We start from the raw sequence: 26,179 nt of genomic DNA on the forward strand, positions 1-26,179 counted from the left end.
CAGCAATCCCACCAATCGGCCCCAAAACGTCCCAGTTAGAGAGGAAACACCCTAAACATATTCTTATTAAATCTTTACAATCATTCCCTGAAAGAACCGACCAGGCCGACGTGTTGCACCATCCAAATTTTCTTAAAAACTTTCCATTTGCAGCGTGTAGCTCGAAGTTTGTTGTTGTTTCCCGTAGCAAAGGGATTTTCTTTTTTTTTAATCAATTTATTTTCCTATTTTTTTACATTAAGAAAACATAGCATAGGAAACACGATATTCACAAACAGCTACAAACACCAGACTGGGACATAGGAACGCGCACCCGGGCCACAATAACACGGAGAGGAAAAGCGGGAGGAAGGGGGACAAAACAACACGTAGCAGAAACAGACACACAGACACACACACACACACCCAGACACACACACACACACACACACACAGACAGACGGACACAGGACCAATGTTGTTGGTTCCCGTAGCGAAGGGATTTTGAGAACGGCAACACACGGAGAACGGAAGTGGAGGGAGCCCACACGCCGGATGTTAGGTAAATATCCTGGAAGTGTACTTCAGTTAAAACAGACCATATGCAACCAGATGATCTAACGAACCATGTCATGCTAAATAACGCTCTAAAGTTAGGCATGGCCATTTTCACGCATGTATGGCTTCGGGTTTACCACCCACTGCAATTTTTTTTCTGTTTTTTTCTGACTGTAGAGTCTGTAAAGTTGCACCTTATTGTGTTGACTGCTGTGGTGTGTTCATGTTAAATTGCGTTGGGCGTTAATTCTAAAAGTCACATCATTATTATTATTATTATTATTTTTATTTATGCAGCAGGTTAGAGGGTCCCTTGTACTACTCACAGCATTAGTTCTCTCAGAATCTCTTTCATATGGAAGCAAAATTGGTATTGCAAGTGAATTATCCCTAATCATATTAATATCGAATCAGAAATCAAATCTAGGTCTTTTATCGGAATTGAATTAGATTCAGGAAATCAGCGGCGATACCCAGCTCTAAAGATCTGCTAGTATGGAGCTATGTGTAGTGAAAAGTATCTTGTAGACCGGATGAGGAGCAGATGGGGGAGCTGAGACATCTTGGACATGCTGCGGATGTTGGACGAGCTGGAAACAGTACGGGTTAACCCTCCGGTTGTCCTTTTGACCCCTTTCAAAAATGTCTATACTTGAAATATGGATTTCTTTTTAACCAAATTACCACAAAACAATGGATTGGATTCCTTCCAACGCTCTTTGCAAATACAATTGATCACTTTCCTTCCTCTGATCTTAACTATCAGTCAAAATAATTCATAATTTCTGCTTTTTTAACTCAAATATAGGTAGAATTCTATATAAATGAGGGTTTTTGACCATGAATTCAAAAAAATAGTGTAAAACTAATAAGGTGGTGTTAGTGAAAACTAAAAGAAAAAGTCTGAAAAAGGGACACAAAGGTCAAATCTTTGTCCGTTTTTGACCCGGGAGGACAACCAAAGGGTTAAATGAGTTTGCACTGTTTGTGACCGTCTCCCATCCACCTGTGAGGAAACCATAAACAAACTCCATCTAAATGACACCTACACCCGGATTACTAATAATGACAACATCGCTCCCGAACACCCACAACAAGATGAATACCAATCCACTGGGGATTATCAAGCGGGAACGTCCTGATGACACATATCCAGGGAAATCCCAACGACTTCTTGGAATAAGCGGGGGGGGGGAGGAAAAAAAAAATCACTTGAAATATCAACACTGTATCATCGACCCTTGGGTAGTTTACCCTTCGGTCTTAAAAAGGAGTCATCGGTCCATACAAGTGGTGCAAAAACAATGTGCTGTGCGCACTCGGATGACTCAAATTAAACAGTGAAGCAAAAACAGGAAGCAACATCTTCACCGACTCGTACATTAGAACTCATTTTGACATTTGGCCTTTGTCACGTGCAGTGGAAGAGGTATTTTTCCCGATCCTTTACTTCAGTAAAAGTACTAACACCACACTGTAAAAACACTCTATCACAAGTAAGAGTCCTGCAGTGTAAATATCATTCTAGTAAAATGATGTACCGTCAGTAAAATGTACATAAAGTATTCAAAGTAAAAGTACTCAATGCAGGGAAAAAAAAACCTTCACAATCTAACTATCACTATCTGTCAATCAAACATCAAATTTGATAAAGTACACGTGTTTTGTGTGCAAGCTGTCAGATGAATGCAGTAGAGTAAAAAGTGAAACATTTTTCTTTGAAATGTAGCAGAGCAGAAGTAGAAAGTGGCACGAATAGAAAAGACTCAAGTGAAGTACAAGTACCTCAACATTTGGACTTAAGTACAGCACTTGAGTAAATGTTCTTAGTTACATTCCACCACTGGTCATGTTTATGTGAAGCCCCATCTTTACATCTCCCCCCTTCACACTCTACTCTTCTTTTCAGGGGAATACAGATAGCTGGGGGTGTAGCTGTGTGTTGGGGGGGGGGGGGGGGGGGGGGGGGGGGGGGGGGGGGGTGCTTAATAAATCCGCTGCCACATCAGAAAATGTCAAATGCAAAAAAATCGGAAGGCACTTCCAGAACTTTAGAGGTCATCATGAGCGACGCCAACTCTCTGTTTCTGTAACCTGAATACTTTCACCAGATGGAAAACACAATCTGTTCAAACTCCCCCAAAGGGATTTGGCAAGACAGTGAGTTCACAGCACACACACACACACACACACACACACACACACATTACAATGACAAGTCAGATATGCCTTTGCCAAATGATGGTAGAAAATATGCAGGTTTCACCACAGCAGAAAAGAAACAGACCCATTTCTACTTTGAGCCATGAGACAACAGCCAACCCAATTATTATGTCCATAATTTCTAAGCTCCACTGTACTCTGATCTCTCCCCTCCTCCACTTTGTTTAAGTGGCCGTGTGAACAGCCGGTGGAAGAAGAAGAAAAAGAAGAAGAAGAAGAGGAAAAAACACTATTTATGCAATGACAAAAAGCAACCAGAAAGGGAGCAGCACAAATCTAACTAAGTGCAAAAATGGTGTAAAAGCTCAGGCTTTTCCACAGCACAGCAGAGCGCCTGCAGCAGCTACACGAGCACATACAAAAAAAAAGATACAAGAAAAGAAAGTGCATTTGCCGCAAACATCAAGCTGTAACTTTTCCACAAGCACTCAAACCAAAACTTTTTAAGTCTCAAGAAATGTATGCAGCCACTCATCCTTTTTTTTTTTTTTTTAATTCCCATTCTTTCAATCCTTGCAGCCGCTCGGTCCGAGCTCGATTGTTACCCAAGCTGCGACTCCCTGAGTGTGCTTTAAATGTTTCAAACTGCACAAACTATGTCACTCAGTGCAAAAACAAACGCACACAATGTTCCCTCGAGCCTTTTAAAAACTACCTCCACTACTGTCATCTCTAAAAAACAAAAAAAAAACAAAGCGTTTCTCCGGCCGATCTCTGGAGGCTCCACAAAACACATTCGTGGCATGTTTTCCTACCTCCACATTAAAAAAAAAAAAAAAGGTGAATCACACACAGCGTAGGGCTAGAAAAAGAAAAGGGGAAAAAACATCTCACCAGCTTTGCAAGGATCCTTATAGTCGATCGGGTCTGATGTGGCAGTGGGCTCCACATAGTAACCCGGATCGATCGCTTCCAAATCGATCGCCTGGATCACGCCGAGACAGGATAGGAGACACAGACATCTCGCCGTGAGATCCATTATTGTGGTGAGGGGAAAACGGCGAAAGACGAGGGATAAAGGTGAAGGAAGAGAGAGGGACAGAGAGGCAAAGAGAGAGAGAGAGAGAGAGAGAGACAGAAAGAAGAGTGAGTGAGAGAAAGAGAGAAAATGGGAGGGTTTTTTGGGGGGGGGGGGATCCCTCCGGAGGGCGGGTTTTAAATCCAGCCTCTCTCCGGTGTCTCCGTGGCTCTGGGGGCAGTGGTTCCTCTCCTCCAGCCCAAGCTCCAGGCGACTGCTGCCGGGGAAACTTTGATGACCTGGCGGCTCCGCAGGTCGAGCCGGCCGGCCCCAACTAATCTGGTTCACACGGTTTTGGCGGGTTCTTTTCAACGTTTTTGTAGATTTTTTACTCAAATGTTAGGTTCTATGACACGTCCCATGCCACCCCAGCAATTGTAGGCTATTGTTTTCAACTTTTTTTCTTGTCATTTTCGACATTTTGGTTGATTTTTTTTACTTTTGAAAATTCTTTTATTTCTTTTTTTTTTTTTGTTTTTTTTTAACTTTTTTTACTTTTCCCCTCAACTTTAAGGCATTTTTTCGAGATTTATTTGACGGTTTAGGTGTTTTTCTTTTGTAATTTCCCCCCCTCTATGTTTTGACGCCCTTGTCATCGTTTCTAATGCTTTTTTCCGACATTGTTGACGTTTTTTTTCATGTTTTTGCGCTTTTTTTAACCTTTTAACTGACAAGTTTGACCTTGTTTTTTTGGGTAGGCTATTATCTTCAACTTCTCTTTAGTCAGTGGGACTGCTAACGCCCTTAGCATCTGCACATGTAGGCTAGGGCTACTCCCTAACATGCTAGGGTCAGGCGATTGGTCAGGGGATAGGACCTGTACACGTAAGAAATGGACGCCTGGCCAATAGTATTGTGTGAAGGCTATTGAAGGGCGGGTCTTGGCGTGGGGCTCCACGATATGAAGAAATTATCTAATTGCGATTATTTTGACTGATATTGTGATTGCGATAGGAGTCACAATGTTGGAATGAGCATTTTGGTGTAATTATTCTCATTTTCATTGAAAAATATTAAAATCAAAAAAAGGAAAATGATTTATAGGCTAGTGTGATTTTTTTATTTTGCGAGCATCTGTAGGCTACAAAATAAAGATTTTTTTCTTGAGTCTGTAGGATACCATTTGTAGGCCAGGATGTCTCTGCAGCCCCACAATACTTGACACATATTTTGCCTTTAACAAAAAATGGGGCCCCACCATTACACGACGTGTCATTTAGCTGACGCTTTTATCCAAAGTGACTTACAACTGCTACATATGCCAGAGGCCACACGCCACTGGAGCAACTAGGGGTTAAGAGTCTTGCTCAGGGACACATTTCTTGATGTATGGTAGTGGGAATTAAACCCAGGTCCCCCACCAAAGGCTACGTGTCATATCCACTGCACCATCACCACCCCAAAATAATGGGTATTGCAGTAATCCATACTGCGATTTCAATAAAATTGTGATTTATTGTGCAGCCCTACCACGGGGGGGGTGAAAATGCCCTATAACTCGGGGATGCCCCTGTGCTTTTTTAATGCTCCCCAGTCGGCCCTTCGGGGGTCCTCGAAGGCCCGACTGGGGGACCATAACGTGGTTCACTGCATGTTATGTCTTTGTAAAAACAACAGTGGTGGATTCTCCTCCGCTGCCGCCTTTATCCTTCTGTTTCTAAACCTTAATGGTATTACCTTTTGATGTTAAATCAAGCAACATGCAGTTATCATATTTAGCTCCCTGGGGCAAGAGCTTGCTGAAAAAATGGCCCCATGGAGCAGTGGCAGAAGAAGTAGTCTATTCAGATTCGCTTAAGAAATAGTACTGATACCACACTGTAAAATACTCTGTTACAAGTAAAAGTCCTGCCTTGTTGCTTAAGTAAAAGTCTGTAAGTAGCATCAGGAAAATGTACTATTTATTTTCTTTAATTAAATGTATTATCGTGTGTTAATGTGTGTCTTCTACTTTTCCACTTTTCCTCTCATCCCTTGCTGCAACAGTGTGAATTTCCCCATTGTGGGATGAATAAAGGATTTTGAATCTTGAATGAAAGTTTTGAAAGTAAAAGTACTCAATGCAGAACAATCCTGTCTTTAGCAACTGGAAACGATCCAAACAGTTGTGTGTTTAATGGTCTAATCATTTCAGCTGGACTTGGAAGCCGTTATGTTGTTACGTAGCTTAATTTATAATAAAAATATATTTTATAAACTTGTGTGTAAAAAATCTTAATTTGTAAAGTAACTACAGTAACTAAAGCTGTCAGATGAATGTAGTAAAAAGTACAATATTTCTCTCTGAAATGTAGTGGAGTAGAAGTAGAAAAGTGGCATAAAAAGAGAAGACCAAGTACAAGTACCTCAACATACTTAAGTACAGTACTTGAGTAAATGTATTTAGTAACATCCGACCCCCGCCATGGATTTCAACATGTTGATAAAAGTTCAAAAGAAGCTGAAGGCTCCTTAAATGACACATTTCCGGGTTGTTATGTTCCCTATCTTCTTACAGTTTACTTAAAGTATAAACTGCTTTCTGTTTTTGTCCTTAAATACACAACACACTACTTACACACACACACACACACACACACACACACACACACACACACACACTGAGCTTGACCTCTGTAACTTCCCCACTGGGGCTCAAACATATCTCACTTAAGGAGTCCCGAGCAAATCCAAGTGCTTTGAACGCCACCTGTTGGACATTCACGGAACATCGCGTGGAGAGATGAGTCTGCTTCACATCTGGGGAACCAGCACATGTGCTCTCTCCATTTCTGTTTTTTTTTTTCTAAATCTAAAGACATATTTTTACTCACCGGCCTTTTTAAAACACACTCATCTCTCAAGCTGTCATGTTGATACTTCTTCATGTGACCGCTGATTGTTTTTCTTGTCGGGACGTTTGTTCTTTTTTGTGTTTTCTTCCTTAATTTTCACATTTCAACGTTCTTTAATACAGCACCTTAAGGCTTTTTTTATTGTAATGCAAGTCGGCCAGCGTAAGCTATGGGACTTACATTACAAATAAACTTAAAAAGGCAGGAATGGTCTGAGTTTGGCAAAAAAAAAAACATGATAGTGGATCAGGTTCCTCGTGTACAGACAGTAATTTCCACTAAAGGGACAGGGGGACCCCCCCCCAACACATTTTAAAATCCCGTTTGTGTCCCCCCTACTTTCAAATTTGTTTGATATTTTGTTTATATGTTTCATTAAAGAAATATTTTTTTTTTGGGTGATAGACCCCCGATCCTGTTTTGCCCCCCCCCCACACACTTCTTAAACTAAAGTTACATCCTTGCAGAGAGCTCATCTTAACGTAGGCAGTCCCCATACGGACCAAAGTCTGGTGGTGGACTGGTAGCTGGAGAGGGGCCAGTTCACCTCCTGGCACTGCCTAGGTGCTCTTGAGCAAGGCACCAAACCCCCGTGGGCGGGCAGCCCCCCCCCCCCCCCGACATCTCTCCATTTAGTGCATGTATACTTAGCATGTGTGTGAATTAACAAGATTAATAAAGCATACATTATTATTATTAATGTAAAGTATATAACTGGCATCACCATTGCACAGCGTGGGTAGCTCAGTTGACATTCGTAGAGGTTTACTCCTCGATGCAGCGGGCCGGGCTTCGACTACGACCCCCCCCCCTCCTTTCCCCTTTCATGTCTTCAGCTGTCCTGTCAAAATAAAGGCCTTAAAATATCCAGCATATGTTCAGATCCTATTAACCCCCTGTTGTCCTCGGGTCAAATTTGACTCATTTTTCAAAAATGTTTCCATTTGAGAAATTAGGGTTTCAACGTGGATGTTTCCACACAACCAACGCTCTTCACAAGTAAAGTAAATGATCAGATCACTACCTCGTTGGATTCAGGTGTTTTAATTCAATTTTCAAGCACTCGAAAAAGAATTGATAGAAAAAAAACATGAAAATGTTTAACCCTTGTGTTGTCTTCCCATCGACCAGGAAACATTCTGTTTTTCTGGGTCAAAATGGAAAATAGCAACTTTTTAAATGTTGTCGCTTTCAATCATGTTTTTGTCACTTTTTTGTCGTTTTTGAAGATTTTCCCGACGTTTTCCCACTTTTTTCAAAGTTTTTGTGGATTTGTTTTCCTGCCCTTTTTTGACGTATTAGTTGTTTTTTCCCCCACAACATTTTTGTGACTTTTATCAACGTTCTTTTGTCGGCTTTTTTCTTTCAAATGCTTTAAAATTGTAGCCTGACGTGGTCATACTCAGATTCTAGTCAGAATATGAACTTCCCGACCTCAACTGTTGTGGGCGGGGCTAAGTTCAGCTGGCATTCAGGCTAATAAAGTTGAATGAAAAAAACCCAAATTCAATGAAAGTAGTAAACTGATCATTTATCTTACTTGTGAAGAGTGTTGTAGGGAACCATCCAAGTTGGTTTTTTTTGACAATTTGGTTGAACGAAAAGTCAAATTTCTGATATGGCAGCTTTTTTGAAAATGGGTCAAATTTGACCCGAGGACAACAAGAGGGTTAAGAAGAATTTTGACCCAGAAAAAAAGTTAAATTGGTCAACGTTAAGACAACACAAGGGTTAAAGCTTACAGTCCTAGTTACACATTAGGCTCCTTTCTAATTTGAATGCAACTTTAGCTTTAGAAAACGTCAACCACATGCTGTAGGTTCTCAGAAAGGCGAGAAAATGCACTCGGATTTTTCTCAATTTCTCACAGCTAATTTCTTGCCATGAAGATTGCTTCATCGCTTCAGTAAGTTGAAATACTCCTTCCAGTCTCACTGGACTCCACACATCCAGTTCACTTCTGTAGAAACAGAACTGTGGTGGAGATTGGATGCTTGAATATCCACTGATGCTGATTATGCTGCTGATTATACTGCTGATTATGATGATGATGGGAGCTCAGCTCTGTTCTCTGGCTCAGTTTTTCGCTCCCTGCTTATGTTACACGCACAGTCAGGCTTATATAAGAGGGAGGAGACATCCTCGTCTCTTTATCTTATCTGACTGCGTCTACGTGTGGAATTTAAGACAGGATGTCAGCTGGGAAGAGCGGGCTGTATTTACCCTGCTGCTGGAGAGCAAGCGCCTTCATCATATTTGGAATAAGAGCAGTTGTTGAACGCACAGAACCCAATATTTGGACTGGCGGTTTTTCTTTTCTTTAATGTGGCTGCTCCAAGAAAAACATCCAGATATAGTGAAGTGAGGACACAGTGCTGATGGGAAGGATTGCCTCAATAGTTCAGAGGAAACAAATGTAACACAAACTGTTTATTGTCAACACGGGCCGACATGGCCTTTCATTTTGAGCAGTAAAAAGCACCCAACATGGGGGCCTTTTGGCTCAAGCACCCCTAAAAAAAAAAAGATTAAAAATGTAATCCATTTTAGAGCTTAAGTGAGAGTTCATGAACTTGGCTGTTAGTAACAGAGGACAAACAATTACCATTAACAATAACATGATTTTGGCCAGAGGAGGTTGTGCCAGACTCCCGCCTTTTGGCTGAGTCCTAATCAGTCAGAGGGAGAAAGGCAAGGCACTGTCTCCGTGTCACCTTCTTTTTAAAAGACCTGATCCTGGCATCGCCCCTGGTTCCCAACCTTTTTGTTCGAAAGTACTCCCCCCCCCCCCAGTGGTGTAGTCTACGTTGATATGCAGGAATCCGCCATGTACCCACTAGGAAAGGTCAAGAACTTCCATATGCCCAAGGATAACGTAACGTCTTGGTCCTAAATTGACCCCGACTGTGTTGCGAGTCACCTAGCAACAACAACACAGTTGCTTGGCGGCCATTCTCTGTGGAAACATGACATTTAACTTATGCGAATCACTCAAGTAGATCTGGAACGACAGCCAACTCAAACTGCACTCATTATTATGGTAAGCCTGACCCTGAAGCTACTGCAGCAGACGGTAACGTTACAGTAGTCCATATCCTCGACGTTCCCCTTCCGGGATTGCTCCGTTGCTGCTGGAAAATCTGGAGTGAAATCCGGATTTCACTTATTTGGGCCTGATATCCGTCGCCTTGGGTTTTCCGTGTGTCGGCGTTCTAACCTCCGGTGGATTTCAGAGGACTATGGTTAGCTGGTCATCAGGACTCTGCAGGGTAAATCCAGACAACTAGCTAGACTATCCGTCCAATCGGAGGTTTCTCTCGCACGACTAAAACTCATTTTGAACATACGCGGTCCACCAAGTTCCTTCCTGGGAGTAGTTTGCAGCGGTGCCGTAGCTCCGTCCGGCGCCTAGCGCCACCCAAGACAACAGTGATTGGTTTAAAGAAATATCAATAAACCAGAGCACGGACAAAAAAAATCGCGATACTGTGTTTTATGATTTTTTACCCCCTCCCCTAGTGTGCAGGAGTTTATTTCTTTATGGATTTTGGGGGAATTCATTTCCTGCACCTCAAAGGAGACCAAGCAAGCGGCGTCCATGTTGCTTTGCTTTCTACTCTCCTCCTGCTTGTGTTTCTGTGTTTTGTGTATGAATCCTGGCTGCATACCAATTTCCCTTTAAGGAACAACAAACATACTCTGATTGGTGCGTTTTCTTCTAAGGGAGCATCTTTACCAGCCAACCGCAGCTTCTGCAAACACGTAATCATGACCAATCAGGCGTTAAATTAGTGTTGAAGTTTAGATTTTAATCAAACATATTTTGGCCCTATCGCATGGTGAAGCGGTTTGTCACCGTGGAAAAAAAACTGCCACACAAAAAGGCAATTATTATGATGAAACACTGTAATGATGTGAACATAATTACTGTAATAAACATGGAAGCCACGGCCGACATTCAAATTGAGTTATTTTACAAAAATGGAGATATTCAGAAATATCCAGTTGTGATATTAAACTGCTCCACACACACACACACACACACACACACACACACACACACACACACACACACACACACACACACACACACACACACACACACACACACACACACACACACACACACACACACACACACACACACACACACACACACACACACACACACACACACACACACACACACACACACACACACACACAATCCTGTTAATCCTCCCTGTATACACAGAGCTGCATCTAGCCATTCATCGTTGATTCTTTTTTTTTCCATTGACCGATTAGATGTTTGGTCTATAAAATATCAGAAAATGGTGAAAAATAGTCGATCAGTGTTTCCCAAAGCCCAAGACGACGTCCTCAAATGTCTTGTTTTGTCCACAACTCAAAGATATTCAGTTTTTGAAGAAATAAAAAAAGGAGAGAAGAAACTAAACACTTAAAAAGCCGGAATCAGAGAATTTCTTCTTCAGAGAAATGTTTGTTATTTTTCATTAAAAAATTTACTGAAACCGGGGCCGGGTCGGTTCAGTTGGAAGCAGGTGCATATATACGTACAAACATACATATGTATATATCCACACACACACACACACACGTTATATATATGTATCAAGTCCAACCTGTGACGATTTCCTACATGTCCCCCCCGCCCCCACCTAGCTATCCTGTCCATTAAAAGGTGGAAAAGTCCCAAAAAATAATCCTAACCCTTGTGCTGTCTTTTGGCTTACTGAGACCCGAACTGGCCTGGCGTTGAGCTTTGGGTCCTCTGTGACCCTCTCGTATTATGTGAGGTCATTTCACGTGAAATGGCGGGGGCCTCGTCCTTCGGGGTCCCAGAGACCCATCCTGTACTCAAACGCGTTTCCCACTTCCCCCCATCTCGTCCTCCGGGTTCCAAGACCCACACTGCACTCGAACGTGTTTCCCACTTTCCCTCATCTTGTCCTCCCGGGTCCCGAGACCCACACTGCACTCGAACGTGTTTCCCACTTTCCCTCATCTTGTCCTCCCGGGTCCCGAGACCCACACTGCACTCGAACGTGTTTCCCACTTTCTCTCATCTTGTCCTCCCGGGTCCCGAGACCCACACTGCTCTCGAACGTGTTTCCCACTTTCCCTCATCTTGTCCTCCCGGGTCCCGAGACCCGTCCTGCATTCAATCGTATTCTTCTGCTACCGTGGCCTGGTCCTCCCGGGTCCCGAGACCCATCCTGCACTTGAACGTGTAAAATAAACTAAACAAGTCCCCGTGATACAAAGGACAACACAAGGGTTAAAAAAATAGATAATGAATGACTAAAACCGATTAATCGATTATCAAAAAAGTAGGCGATTGAACAGTTGCCCACTGATGGATTCATATTTTCTGGGCTGTTGATAATAAATGAGATACAAGAGTGTTGTTGAGTTGTAGGTGTAGGGTCTGGACAGGACTGTCCTTCTGTGGGGTGTCCAGCGGGATTACCAGTCCAGGCCGGATGCCGTAGAGATCTGATTCCTCACACGATTTGATTTCCTGCCTTGAGGATAACGTGTAATCATGTTTTATATGTTAAAGGTGTGAGAAGAGAGCACAGACTGCAGCACGGAGACCGGGGCCGGAGCCAGATCTGATCAACTTTCCTAGCTCAGCCCAAACCTAGGCGGGATCCGGGGGCGCGCTCCATTTACGGCAGCTATGGGCCCTGTTTTTCAAGCCATTTGATTTAATACAATGCCTAAAAATCTGTCCATCATTTGGGGAAAACCCCAATATTTGCCGAGGGAAGGAATCCTCCTGTAGAACCGACGTCCTGTTTCATGTCTTGTTCTCCAAATGTCTTCGCCAAGGCGCTGACACACCGACCCGATTATCGGCCGTCGGACAGTCTGACGAGGTCAGCGACGCGAGTCTGTTCGGTGCCGTTGTCCGTCGGAGGAGCCGTCGGCTTTCATTTCGGCCGATTTGACATTCAGTTCAATTCAATTTTATTTATAGTATCAATTTATAACAAGAGTTATCTCGAGACACTTTACAGATAGAGCAGGTCTAGACCACACTCCAGAAATTTACAAGGACCCAGCAGTTCTAGTAGTTTCCTCCAGAGCAAGCAACAAGGCGACAGTGGAGAGGAAGAAACCTGGGACAGACCCAGACCCAGACCCAGGCCCAGGCCCAGGCCCAGACCCAGGCTCTAGTAGTTTATAGTCTTCTTTGAAGTAGTTCATGGCATAGCAGGGCACTGTGCGGCATTACAAGGCCCAGCAGGACGTAATCGTCGACATGTTGAATCGGACTCAATGACCAATCGGATTTTAAACTGACCTTTGTCCATCTGAAATGAAGACAGATTACGCAACTGCATGGTCTATTACTCGCTTAAATTAATTATTAACCCTTGTGTTGTCTTACTGAAAATCAACACTTTTGTTGAGGCTTTTTTATCAATGTTTTTAACTTTTTCTTACATTTTTGTCCCATTTTTCAACAGTTTTGACACTTTTTTTTCAATGTTTGTCACTTTTTTTTGACATTTTCAACACTACGTAAAACTAACTTATTAACTTTTGGTTTGCAGTTACTTTTGGAATTTATGTTCTATAAACCTAATTATTTGGAAATTAAAACTAATGTTTGAGTTAGAAAAGCAGAAATTAGGAATATTTTTTAGACTAAAATTAAAGGAATGTATGTTGATGGATAATCACAGACTGGAATATGTCAACTTTTACTCAGTACTATTTGGAAACCACTTTCAAATGCATTGCTATAAAATTGAATTAATGAAACTAGCGTTGTGTGGAATCAATCATGTTATTTGGGGTAGTTAAAAAGAACATTGATATAGGAAAACGGGTCAATTTGACCTGAGGACAACATGAGGGTTAACTCACACTCCAGAACATATAATGAAGTTATTTATTACATGGCTTGGTTGAATTCTAATGTAGAATAAGTGTAACACACCTTTGCCATAGACACAGCTCTGTTCACTCTGGAGGACAGACATCGATCACTCCGCTGAAAGAAGTCCGGCTAATTTATCAGCGAGTGGCGTCCCAACGTGGTGATGCTAATGTGTTAGCTTACCTAGCTACATTAAAACATGTTTAACGTTAATTTACAGGTGTGTCAACGTGCAGCGGCTGTGCAAAAAAAGGAAAACGAGATGAATGAAGACAAAGGTCAATTTAAATAATCCCAAAGTAGCCATTCACCGTCAACGGAAATGTTCGGTTTAATGTGAATTAGTGCAGCCGATAGCCAGCTAGCTAGCTAGCTTACTACAACGCTTCAGGTAATGTTGTGTCAATTCCTGCAGTGATTAAAACACAATTATAACTGATATATTAAACGTTACATAACCTTATTTGTTTAACGGGAATTTAGTTTTACTGCGAACCGTCACAGGAAGTGCTTTTGTTTTGAAGCAACCTACACGGACGTTTTGTGTTGTGTACGCCTGCTATCTTACTGAGATGAGCGTGAGACGCTATAGATGCGTAACACGTGCGTCAAGCTTAAGTTGTTCACTTTCTAGTTTGTAAAACTGCAACTTATTGAACAAATGGTCAGAACAAAAGACACGGTTGTCATTCAAAGTCATTCCACTACAGGCAGAGTTACTCTCCACGGCTGATAAAATGAAATGATATTATGTGTAGCAAGCCTTAACATTATTCCAAACTTGTTTCTATCCGTTATAAGTCAAAATATGGGAACGTCCCTCAGCCTGTGGGACAGTATAGCCAGTGTACTGTAAGTTTTATTACTGGCCTGAATACAGGCTACTGTGGGCCATAACTAACGCCAAAATAATGATGACTTTAATTAAAACAATTAAGTCAACAAACGTTACCTGATATTAATAGCCACCCGCGCGCTCCGTCTCTCTACACACCCCTTCTCTTTCTGCAGGACATAACAATACCCCCCCTTAGCTCTCAGCCATAGACTGTATGTTTATTAATATTAAGGGTCTATGCTCTCATCCATAGACTGTATGTTTATTAATATTAAGGGTCTATGCTCTCAGCCATAGACTGTATATTTATTAGTATTAACGGCCCATGCTCTCAGTTATAGACTGTATGTTTATTAATATTAAGGGTCTACGCTCTCAGTCATAGACTGTATATTATTAATATTAACGGCCCTGCTCTCAGCCATACTTTGTTTATAGAGGTGCTACCTCACTTATCACATGTGATCATGAGTCGCTCTCTCCCATAGACTTGTATGTTTTTGTACGTCTGTGCTCTCAGCCATAGACTGATTGTTATTATATTAAGGGTTATGCTCTCGCCATAGACTGTATTTTTATTAATATTAGGGTCTACTCTCTCAGTCATAGACTGTATATTTATTAATATTAACGGTCTATGTTCTCAGTCATAGACTGTATATTTATTAATATTAACGGCCTATGCTCTCAGCCATAGACTATGTTTATTAATATTAAGGGTCTATGCTCTCAGCCATAGACTGTATGTTTATTAATATTAACGGTCTATTCTCTCAGCCATAGACTGTATATTTATTAATATTAACGGTCTATTCTCTCAGCCATAGACTGTATGTTTATTAATATTAAGGGTCTAAGCCAAATAGAGCTACAGGTGTACGATCTCCCGCGGCTCAGGGTTCAGAGCCTCTAAACTCACGTTTACTTAACTGATAGGCGGAAATCTCAGAGTTTAACCCAACATCTCTAACCTGGCCTAAACTACTGTATATAAACAGTGATACTCTTAACATTTAACATTAACACGAGGACATTAACCTGCAGAATTAACAGTCCGTTACAATATCTTAAACAAATCTGTCAAAATACGTCTGCCTCTAAAATAACGGGGCATCTGTGACTACAGCAGTTTTATAAAACAAGGTATTTGATTTATTAAATTAAAAGTCTCCTAGTGGCATTCCAAACATTAAGCAGACCCAAAAAATTAGCAATTTCTTTTTTATTTTTAAATCTTCAACAGTGGTCCTGAAGGAAAAACAGCAGAAATTGTTGTTTTTCAGAAACTGTTTTATTCTGCCTGGTGTAGAGATGTGTTAACATTGAGTTTTATTTCATTTAATTTATTTTAAATCTGTGGAAAATTCTGTGTTCGCCCTGACAATAAGGAACTATAGCAGTGGTCCTTTGTTTACACACTTAAAAACTTTATGCAATTTAAAATGAAGATTAAGATACAAAACACCATGTTAAATTGGGTTAAGGATTACCAATTAGGGCAGGTCATTAATCATTCATTATTTATTATGCTACATATGGTTGTGTTTGGCAAAATTATAAAGATAAACTGCCTTGGGTTGTATGGATAAGAGTGCGGGCAGTGTAAAAAGACAGATGTTGCATGAATCACCACGACATGCTATCACAATGGATATAATAAGTAACCAAATAAAGAGCTCTAAGTCAAATTGTGAGAAAATCAGGAGCCAGCAGATGCTTAAATGAGACACACCTTAGGCTCGAGGGGGCGAGGCGGCATCACAACCTCCCCAGCTGGGCTGAGAGATCCCGCTCTACTCGGCTGTGCTCGTTGCAGCGTCACCGCTATCGAGGGGGGGGCTTTCTGCCCTACTGACACACAAACAGAACTACTCAGTCAGCACTAACAGCCAGACGTGCTAACCCCCAAAGGTCACCTAGGAATAACAAAAAGTTGTCAAACACGTCAATGCCTTTTTTTCTTTGGGATCAGGTTAGCAAATTAAAACAACAGCAGGCTGTTGAGAAATGAACATAATGAGAAGTAAAAGCAATTTTGGAGTTTTTAGTTTAGACGAGAGGGGGTGAGAAGTAAAACTGACTCACACTGAAAGACAAAGAAAACAAAAAGGAGCAAAAGGAGCAATGGAAACGTGAGTTTGATTCCAGTCTTTATTGTAGCAACAGGAACAGAGCTTGAGTAATGCCATGTGCTAATGTTATTGCTTTCCAACATGTCTCTGCAAGAGGTCGGGATATTAGAAGCAGGTGATTTAATGGAAGGGTTTACAAAATGTTTCTACATGAAGAGGCAGACAAAATAAACACACACATGAAGTGACAGCTCTAACAAACAAATCTGACATAAAAAGCAGTCTGGTTTGAACTTTTGAATATTCAAGTTGGTCATTCCACATTAGTTTTAACTTAATTCACAATTCTTCTGTATCAAAATGGTTTTGTACAATTATATTTATTTCACACTTGCATCCATATCTACATAAACATTATGTGCGAATCACCAGTGGGGAACTCAAAATTGTTATCTTAATTTTCCCATACAGCTCTTTCTGAACATGGAATCAAAGCATGTCCTACGGCACTGATCTGCCCTCCGATGCCGCAGCCTATATTCACGCGACTGACTCCGCAACCTCATAACGGTCAGCTTCTTCCAGGCAAACCTTCTACGCACACACACATGCACATACACACACACCCTACTTACACACCCACACACACACACACACACACACACGTCGACAGAGCTGTCCTCTACTTCGGCAGTCCTCCCTGGCCTACAGACGTCCTGAACCTGTGTTTTCCAAAACGAAAAAGGAAGAACGAGCTCTGAGAAGTCAACGTGGCCGTCGTGTTTTGGCAGTTCGAGACATACCAGCGGTCTGATTGGTGATGTGCGCCAAGCCGGGCAAGCTGCTGGCAAGTTTGGCGAGCCCGCCGTTAGTGAGCAGCTGGTGGATGGCAGTGGTTTTAGCCACTCCCCCTGTGGTGACCACAGGCATCGCCCGGACCAGAGTGCTGCTGCTGGTAGCGGCAGAGCTCAGGACCTGACCCTGGGGCCTGCCACACACCGCCTGAGGGTGGAGAAGAAGACAAACACACGTTTAACGTCTCGTCATATACAGCAGCAGACTGAGCGCGCGCGCACATGCACGCACGGCGGTGGCCGTCAGAAAACGTAAAAACGCAGTTCTTTCCATACGTTTTGAATGGGGGTAGCGCGTTTCGTCACGTCACGCTAGGGCTGGGCGACATGGAGAAAATCAAATGGCGCGGTATTTTTGACCAAATAGCTATTTTGTTTAGTTGACTATTGGTGCTCCCACTAAACAGTTCCTCAATAACATTCTTAATACGTAATCATCAGTAATAGAACAGCTAGAAAAGTCAGATAAGTTCAGTAAATCACTTCACTGTAATGCAGCCTGTAAAATCAGGAAAAGACAACACTGGTGACATATCAATGTATCCTAAATTCAAGACAATATCTAGCGTCATATATCAATATTTGTATAGATGTGCATGTGTATTGATTAATATGCGCTTTTGTTTTTTCTTTTTTTAAAGGCGCAATGCAAATAATTTATTATTGTTTTTGCCTGATTTTGGTCCTGAAATGTTCTAACCCAGGTTCAACCATGTAAAGCCCATTTCTGATACAAAAAGTGCTTTATAAATAAAGTTTCTTGATACCTTGGGAATGGCCATCAGTATAGTTTAGGTAACTCCTTGTAAATGGACTTTAAAACAAGCAAAACCTTCATTGTGGGCATTCAAACTTCTATGCAATGTAGCCAAGCGGTACCTGGGTGCTGCCTGTACCGACTGCTGTGGAGGGCAAGCTAGGAGCTCTGGTGACGATCTCCTGAAGACTGAAACTTAGGCCTTGTAGCAGACTGCTGGCGGAAGACGCTGCACACAAATACAAAGAAAGTGAACCATTGCAGCTGAAAATTAGGGCAAATATTCACAACAACCCTTTTACTATTTATTGCATGAGACAGGTGTGTAGGAGGGGGACGAGTAGGTCAAAAGTTGCAAAGAAACTCCCGCACACTGTCTAACTTACAAATAGCGAGAGCAACTATGTTCCCAGGGTTGGTTATGCCGAGACAAAATATCTTACTAAAATGAAATTTATCTTTGCAAGTTAGACAGTGTGCGGGAGTTTCGTTTCAACTAACTGCTCCTACCCAATCAGCCCAAACAGGCCTAAACTAGATGGACACACACACACACAAAGACACAAACACACCATATGAATGTCCAAAAGGGTTAGGTTCGGGACAGTCACATACAGCAATGGCGCAAGAGGTGATCAATGATGAGGTTTGCTTAAATATGTTGTCCCCACACACTGTTTCTCATCCAGTGTCAAAGCGTTAATCTCAATCTACAAAGTGGTTAGAACTGCACAGTGTTGCTGAGGTCACTGTAGCTGCACAGTTGAGAGTGCAAAACAGACGTGCAGGGCGGGGCAGGACAGGACAGAGATACCTTGGGCAGTAGCCGGAGCTTGCGCCAGGACTGGTGTGGACGACCCTGATACCATGCAAGGCTGCACGCTGTTGAATGAGCTGGAGCCTGGGGACAGGGCACCAGATACCTCTGAGAGACTACCAGACCTGCAGTGACAAACAACCACCAATCTACTCAGGAGTAGGATTGGGCATCGAGATCCGGTTCCAACTTGGTGAACCGTTTATATAAAATAAAAATAAAATAAAATCACAATTTAAATGGAACCGTTTCTTTTTTTATTGGAATTGTTTGGAAAATGTGGTTTCAAACCCAATCAGAGGTTCCAAATTTAAAAGGGTGCCAGTTTTGGTGGCCACCGTACAGCCACAGCGCTCTAGTGTGGCTCTATTTCACGTAGAAAAAGCGGTAAAGCTGTAAATCACCACTGAATCAAAAATAAATGCTCTTTTCTGTGAAATAAGCATGTGAGCCGTATCAACTCCACCCCTCATAGAATCGGAATCGAGAATCGAAAGGTAGAATCAGAATTGTTAAAATAAAAAAAACGATGCCCAACCCTACTCAGGAGCTATGCTTAGCAAGTGATGTTTGGCCACGTTAGACTACACCACTCATCAACCCCTCTGCATCAGACACACGTTTATCCAAAACGGGTGGGAGCGTTGGCATGGGTGTAGGCGTGATTAGGGGCTTAGGCGCTCTATACTGAATGTGCCTGTGTGTAGCCGGGCGGGCTAGCTTACCGCTGACAGGTGAGAAGTCCCGAGAGCTCCTTGGCTCCAGCCACAGTCTGTCCCACTGTCACCGTTAAGGGCTTCCCAGAGACACCCACTGCACGGGAAAGAATCAGATTATGTTGCTCGGTTAGTAGGGATACAATGATGCAATGATCAACGCTCGATTTATTAAAAAGGAAAACAAAGTGTACAGTGGGGCTCGAAAGTGTGGGCACCCCAGGTGAAAATTTGTACTAATGTGCATAAAGAAGCCAAAAAAAGATGGAAGAATCTCCAAAAGGCATCAAATGACAGATTAGACATTCATATTATATGTCATTTACATTTTCAAAATAACAGAGAACAAAAAAATGGCATCTTTATGCACATTAATACAAATCTTTACCTGGGGTGCCCAAACTTTCGAGCCCCACTGTAGATGTGAGCTATGTCCCAATTCAGGGCGGCAGCCTTAGGAGGCGATTGCGTCACACCAGCGAGACAGGCTGACCCATTTCATAATGAATGGCAGTCAATGGGATGCTAACGGCGTGAGAGTGATAGGTAGCATCAAAATGGTGCCATAGGGGCTACGCTTCGTGGAGGCTGGCTTAACCCCTTAGAGGAAATGAGCTGTGCTTCGACACATACAGGAAATGATCTGCAAACCAGACCGTCTCATTTCGGAGACTGCCCTGTTCGACCTTCGTGGGCTTGGATGACTGAGGCCGAGGTAAACTTCGAAAGCTGTGGCCTGCAAAGGCTGCAGCCCCTGAATTGGGACACAGCTCTTGCCTCATTTGCAAGTAAGGAGGTCAAGACACCAGGTTTTGTACCTTGCGTGCTGCGGAGCTCATGGTGCCCCCTGCTGACTCGCTCTGGGAAACAATGGTGACCTTGATCTTGGCTCTCTTGGAGGCTTTGCTTGGTGTGGGTTCGGCGCCTGCCTCCTCTTGCCATGGGGCCGCGTTCATCTCTGTCCAGCCCTCCATCTGATCACTGGTCACTGGCACTGCACCCCCACACACACACACACACCACACACACACACACACACAACACACACCCAACACACCACCACACACACACACACACACACACACACACACACACCACACACACACACACCACACACACACACACACACACACACACACACACACCACACACACACACACACACACACATAGACACCAGACACAGAACGACAGTTTTACACACTTTGGTTTAATACCCATTTCTGAATGGTCAATTACAACGTTCTATTCTTTTATTTCTGAATAGACCACTGCTATTGACACAGTTCTGATCATAGACTCTGGAGGAACGTATATATACAATAATTTTTAATTAGTATTTTGTGTAAACGTATTGATTTCTTTAGTAAGTAGCCATGTGTTAAGCAGGATAATGTAGAGTAAGTGGGTCATTATTGCGAATTAAAACCCTTCAGGGTGAGGCAAGGCCCTGACTAGACCCGATGGGGTTTAATTTGCAATAATGGCCCACTCGCTCTACACTTTCCCCCTTACGTATTTACCAGACTGCTGAGGGGGCTTGAACCTGGGCTGTTTTGTTCTTTTGTATCCCTACCAACCCACCAATGTTATTAAATCTTAAAAATGTTAGCTATATAAAACGTATTATACTGAGTTTGAGCAATGTAAAATTCAAAGCATTACATTGGATGTTTAGTGAGGCGCCGGTGCGGCGTTTCGGTGTGTGACATTCATTATGTATAAAGTTAGGGCAATGGAAAGGAGAAAAGAAGTGAAGAGACAAAGAGGAAAGAGAAAGGAAGAAGGATAGACACTTACCAAAAATGCAAGGAGGGCTGCCGGGAGGAAGATTTTTCCTCACAAGCATGTTTTGTTTCATAAAAGCAGCAAACTGAGCTGGAATGAATCGGGGAAAAGGCCGGAAAAGAAAGTTGTAGGAAGAGAAGAGACAAGAGGATGAGAGGAGAGTATTTCAGTCACGTTCCATCTCGCCCTTTCAGATGTATTGACATGATAATCTCTTGAACATTTTTAGTTGCAATCATTTTCACATTGCACTCCGTCTGTTCAGCTCGCACAGCTTTTGCAAAATTCAGCAGAAGTTGAGGTGAATAAGAGCTCCAAGGATCACTGCGCTCGTTTAGGTGAATGTGTCTGCGTACTGTGTGTGTGCGTGTGTGTTTGTTTGTTAGTTTTTTAAGTTTCCGGAGTTGAACTAACCTTGAGCCTGCTTGTGAGTGAGTACTGTGCCGGAGCGCTGCATGTGGGTCTTTAGGAGCTGCGTGGCTGTGATCAGACTGGACTTCTGCGCTGGAGACAGACCAGACGTCTTGGGTTTGGGACTTGAAGTGGGACTGCTACAGACACTAGACAGATCCTGGGGACACAGTGAAGAGGAGGAACACCTGATGATGAGTACTGATTCATTATAGTTAGTCTGGGCCGTGATTAATATGATGATTAGTTGTTGCCAGAAAATAGTGAAAAACGTGGATCAGTGTTTCCCAAAGCCCAAGAGGACGTCCTCAATGTCTTGTTTTGTCCACAACTCAAAGATATTCAGTTTGTTGTCACAGTGGAAAGAACAAACTAGAACATATTCACATGTAAAAGGTGCATAAACAATGACTCGAGCCAATCAAACGACCAAAAAAGTAAGCAATTAATTTGATAGTTAACAAATAATCGATTAATCTTTGTAATCCTAGTGTCAGTTATTGAACATACACATACTGCTTTAAATACTCATTACAAACACTGCTATATATGCAATCAAGCTTAATGGAGGTCTGTATGTTAGAATTCATCCCAAATGCAGGCTACAGAATGAAAACTTAAGAATATAGTACACATTTATTACCTTAATTCTGTTATTCAAGGGAGTGGAGGAAGTCAAATGCTGTCATAAAACCTTCAACACTCTGCCGTCTGGCAGATTAGTTTCACATTATCTGGCATATCTGGCATTTATTCCCACTCAGCAAAAATGAGAAAGATTAAGAAAGATGCAATGACTTTCAAAACAATACTATTTCTCTTATTTTCCATATTTTTTTTCTTGACTGGACAGAGACACAAAGCAAACCGAGCAATCATCACACATGACGCAACTGTCGTCAATTATTATTCCATTTAGAAGCAGAAAAATTAAGCATTATTTTTTAAAGTGTTCTCATAGAAAATTAATAATCATCAGCCCCAGAGTCTGCCGTTTTTTTTGTTTTGTTTTTTGTTTTGTTTTTTTAATTACAGTTTTTTCAGCGGTCTTCCAAAAGGAACATCTGTGGAAATTAACATACTGTTGTTCTGCTTGGGGTGGACATAGCATTTCAAGTTTCATTTTAATTTTTGTTTTGTTTTTAATTTGTCTAAAATCTGCAACAAATCTGTAAAGAATTCTGTGGATTTCTGCGTCGGCAGATTTTGTGAGGCCCTGATAATCCGATGCAGCCCTGGTCATATAAAGGCTGAAACAAAGTGACGCTTCTAACCATTCGTGAAATGTCGGTAACTGAAGCCTCTGTTACTGACCTCTGAACCTGATGGTGAAATGGGAACTCTGAGTGCAGGGGAGGAAGGCCGTCCTCTCTCCACGTCAAAGGGAAGCTCCCGCCGAGGCCGTTTTTTCTTCTCCGTGTCCAGGTCCCTCATCTCCCCCGAGCCATGGCTGTGGCCCTCTGCCCGTGTGAGGACGCCTGACAAGAAGTCCGCTATCTCATCCTGCAGATCAGTCACGTATGTCAGGTGAGCAGGGAAATCTATTCAGGGCGCCATATTTTATTAATGAAAATACCTATATTTGGCGCCAGCGTATCCATTCTCGTATCGAACCGAGGACAACAATATAGTACTGCCGTATCAATATTTTATGGACAATGAGAAATTGAATATATGCATTGACCAACCAAGGACCAACCTGAATGCAGCGGTCCACCATGGTCTGCGTCAGTCCGTCTGATTTCATCTTTGTTGAATTGATTCTGTGAAAAGGACCCCACTCAGTGTTAACATTACCACTCAATGACATTAAAATCCTTACACTGCTAGAAAGACTTTAAAATTATATTTGTCAATTTCCAGCTTGTAAAACCGCCGGTGCGGGGCGGGGCCTGACCTGAGGTTGTCATCTGATCCTCCCACCACCACCATGCTGTTGTCGGCCCTTAGCTTCTCTCTGAACTCCTCCATGCCTTCTATGCTACAATGCATAGCGTTCTGGCCAACCACAAACAACACCGGAGTCTTCATGTCCAGCAGCGGGTCGTCCACATCCTGCAAACCAGGAGCACATTAACCCTCCGACGTCTAAGACACTTCTTTCCCCCCCAAAATATTTGGGGCGGCTGGTCTCTTTGTGTAATAATTCTTGTATAACCTTAACTCCTTTATCACAATCAAGTTATAGACCTTTCTTTTTTCACATCTCTCTGTTTCTAAACAACAAAAGTAAGACTTAGTGATATTGAACATGTTTCCTGTTGTGGGGGGTTAACAACTAACCAAGATAAAGGTCAGTTTCCTCAGTAGAATGAATGAAATTAAAGAAATATTAATATATAAAAGGAAAAACAAAAAATCATTGGAAGATAATGTCTTACCCCTCTTGGCCCGTTGACTGTTAGCAGGGGGAAGCCGAGACACACCACAGCAGTCAGATACTCCATAAGGGATACCTGTAATTATTAAGTCAGTAAATCAACTAATGACGCTTTAAAAAGGAGGGGAAAAAAGTATTTTCCAAGGTTGTAAACTGTTAAGCATCACATGAGATCACAACGATTGGTTATAAGAAGTCTTACGTGACAAGCGGTGAGAGCACCAGTGTTCCAGCCGACCAGGATGATGGGTTTGTGGGGGAAGTGACTGTGAACCTGGGGGTTAAATTTAGAACAATCAACGGTGATTACAGCTCTAGACACATCATGTACAAAATCCAACATTAAACAAAACAGAATTTGTATTCTACATGGTTTTATTTTTCCCAGGCACGATCACTGAAAGGTTGAAAGAAAAGGCTTCACAGACAGGACTACTTTTCGGGTAATACATTTCAATAAGACATTTTAACACAACAAGTCTAGTAGGTAGGGGTGGGGGAAAAAAAAAAATCGATACAACATAGTTTTGCAATATTTTCAGTGGCAATACTGTATCAATGCACGGGCGCAAAGTATGGATCTTGTATTATATATGTGTTGGTCAGTTTTTCTGTTTGACAATCCCATTATGCAGCAATAACATTGGAGTGATATGAACAAACAGAGAAATGTTTCTTTTTAGATTAAAGTTTCTTTTTGGGGACGTCATTTGAAATTGGGAAAAATTAGAAGCTGGGGGGGAAAAAAAGGTTATAAATCGCAATATATCACAGACTACTGCAATATGTTTAAAATCGCAATAATATCGTATGGTGGCGTAAGTATGGTGATGCTATCTGGATACTCCCACCCCTACTAGTCGGTCAGTATGGGGTTTAATGTGTAACATACTAAGCATTGGCAATTAATAATGCACACAAGATAAAAACAGTACTCTGCAAGGGCTAAGAAATTTAGAAAAGTCTGAGACTGCCTCTAGACTACTGCGTTTCTTTGTTTTAGGCGACATTTTGAGACAAAACCAAATCTCCGTCCTCACAAGACTTTCAGCTCCAGCAGCAGAACTAATCTCCATCCATATTAACACGTCTGACAACACACGTCACATGATTCTTCACACACACACTGGGCATGCCTGCGCCAGTGTAAACAGGAAGCAGATTGTTTGACATTACTCCGCAGTTGAAAATCATGGATGTATAAATTGAAAATACTTTGGAGAAAAACAATTATGAATAGTAAGAGCACAGATTTATTATCTTGGAGCGAGGACGAGGTGGAACTGTTATTGAAAGGTACGCAAGCTACCTAACGGAAGACTGACTGACGAGCATTGGTGTTTCCAAACCAAAACGGTTTCCAAACGTCTCCGTTTTAAGTGTTCGGAAACCCCAGAAAAGTGTGGAAGCGAGTCGTAAACATGGCAAAAGACATTTGTTTTTAAATGAAAACAGCCTGAGTCTTTTGTACATGGCCGCTTTCCATGCAATGAATGCTATTGTGAGTGCACATTAAAAACAAATCAACTACATGGATTACCTTAGAACATTATCATGATCCCTCTGAAACTACAGTCACAAAAGCAGCAAATACAAACAGATCCTCGTACCTCCATCACCTTGGCTCTGACCGTGCCCAACATGTGCTCTAAGCACTGTGTGATGCCGATGTTGGCACCGCTGTTCACGTGGCTGTGCACAGGAATAACCTGACGAAGAAACAGCTATTTTAGGCACTTTTTTGCGATGTAAATATCTTGGTAACATAGATTTAATTTAGTAAGACTTAAGACCTTTCCCAAACATGAGAGCTGTGACTGCCAGAATCTCATTCGCCGCGAGGTGGAGAGGGCAGGATTGGTTGGGCTTGACGGTGCGATTAGGATGAGGGGGGCTCCAGGAAGCTTGCTCTAAAACACAGAGAGACAGACAGAGATCTGGTCTTTAACTTTTACACATCATGAAGAACAAACTCAAAGTAAGTTGTGTGAAAATGGTTTCTGTTACAATGAAATACACCTGTGCATCTTATTTATTTAC

The 26,179-nt window shown here is 42.2% G+C and overlaps 2 protein-coding genes and 1 long non-coding RNA gene across 6 annotated transcripts in view; 1 reads left to right on the forward strand and 2 right to left on the reverse strand.

The window, feature by feature from the left end:
• Positions 1 to 8,806, reverse strand: part of bmp1a (bone morphogenetic protein 1a) — a 78,127-nt gene extending 69,321 nt beyond the window's left edge. For 2 of the 3 annotated variants that reach the window (XM_032516991.1, XM_032516990.1), the window contains exon 1: positions 3,595 to 4,025. In XM_032516991.1, coding sequence (XP_032372882.1) covers positions 3,595 to 3,739 — 145 coding nt within the window. In that variant the 5' untranslated portion in view covers positions 3,740 to 4,025. Of the gene's footprint in view, positions 1 to 3,594; positions 4,026 to 8,494 lie in introns of those variants that run through there. The other variant, XM_032516992.1, reaches the window with a different exon arrangement.
• LOC116690246 (uncharacterized) overlaps positions 1 to 10,471 on the forward strand; it is a 14,422-nt gene extending 3,951 nt beyond the window's left edge. The window contains exons 2-3 of the long non-coding RNA XR_004332208.1: positions 8,332 to 8,342; positions 10,340 to 10,471. This is a non-coding gene — a long non-coding RNA (uncharacterized LOC116690246). The remainder of the gene's footprint in view (positions 1 to 8,331; positions 8,343 to 10,339) is intronic.
• A 5,576-nt stretch (positions 10,472 to 16,047) lies between these two features.
• The window catches only part of kansl3 (KAT8 regulatory NSL complex subunit 3), an 18,502-nt gene continuing 8,370 nt past the window's right edge, over positions 16,048 to 26,179 (reverse strand). Inside the window, exons 7-21 of one of the 2 annotated variants that reach the window (XM_032517060.1) lie at positions 25,933 to 26,049; positions 25,750 to 25,848; positions 24,342 to 24,413; positions 24,141 to 24,215; positions 23,657 to 23,814; positions 23,459 to 23,522; positions 23,074 to 23,262; positions 21,763 to 21,919; positions 21,361 to 21,438; positions 20,385 to 20,555; positions 19,571 to 19,658; positions 18,843 to 18,970; positions 18,151 to 18,257; positions 17,221 to 17,419; positions 16,048 to 16,193 (exon numbers count right to left, since the gene is read on the reverse strand). In XM_032517060.1, the coding sequence (XP_032372951.1) occupies positions 16,063 to 16,193; positions 17,221 to 17,419; positions 18,151 to 18,257; positions 18,843 to 18,970; positions 19,571 to 19,658; positions 20,385 to 20,555; positions 21,361 to 21,438; positions 21,763 to 21,919; positions 23,074 to 23,262; positions 23,459 to 23,522; positions 23,657 to 23,814; positions 24,141 to 24,215; positions 24,342 to 24,413; positions 25,750 to 25,848; positions 25,933 to 26,049 (1,833 nt within the window). In that variant the 3' untranslated portion in view covers positions 16,048 to 16,062. The remainder of the gene's footprint in view (positions 16,194 to 17,220; positions 17,420 to 18,150; positions 18,258 to 18,842; positions 18,971 to 19,570; positions 19,659 to 20,384; positions 20,556 to 21,360; positions 21,439 to 21,762; positions 21,920 to 23,073; positions 23,263 to 23,458; positions 23,523 to 23,656; positions 23,815 to 24,140; positions 24,216 to 24,341; positions 24,414 to 25,749; positions 25,849 to 25,932; positions 26,050 to 26,179) is intronic. The other variant, XM_032517061.1, reaches the window with a different exon arrangement.

Source organism: Etheostoma spectabile, chromosome 5, assembly GCF_008692095.1.
Source record: "Etheostoma spectabile isolate EspeVRDwgs_2016 chromosome 5, UIUC_Espe_1.0, whole genome shotgun sequence".
Taxonomy (NCBI): Eukaryota; Metazoa; Chordata; class Actinopteri; order Perciformes; family Percidae; genus Etheostoma; species Etheostoma spectabile.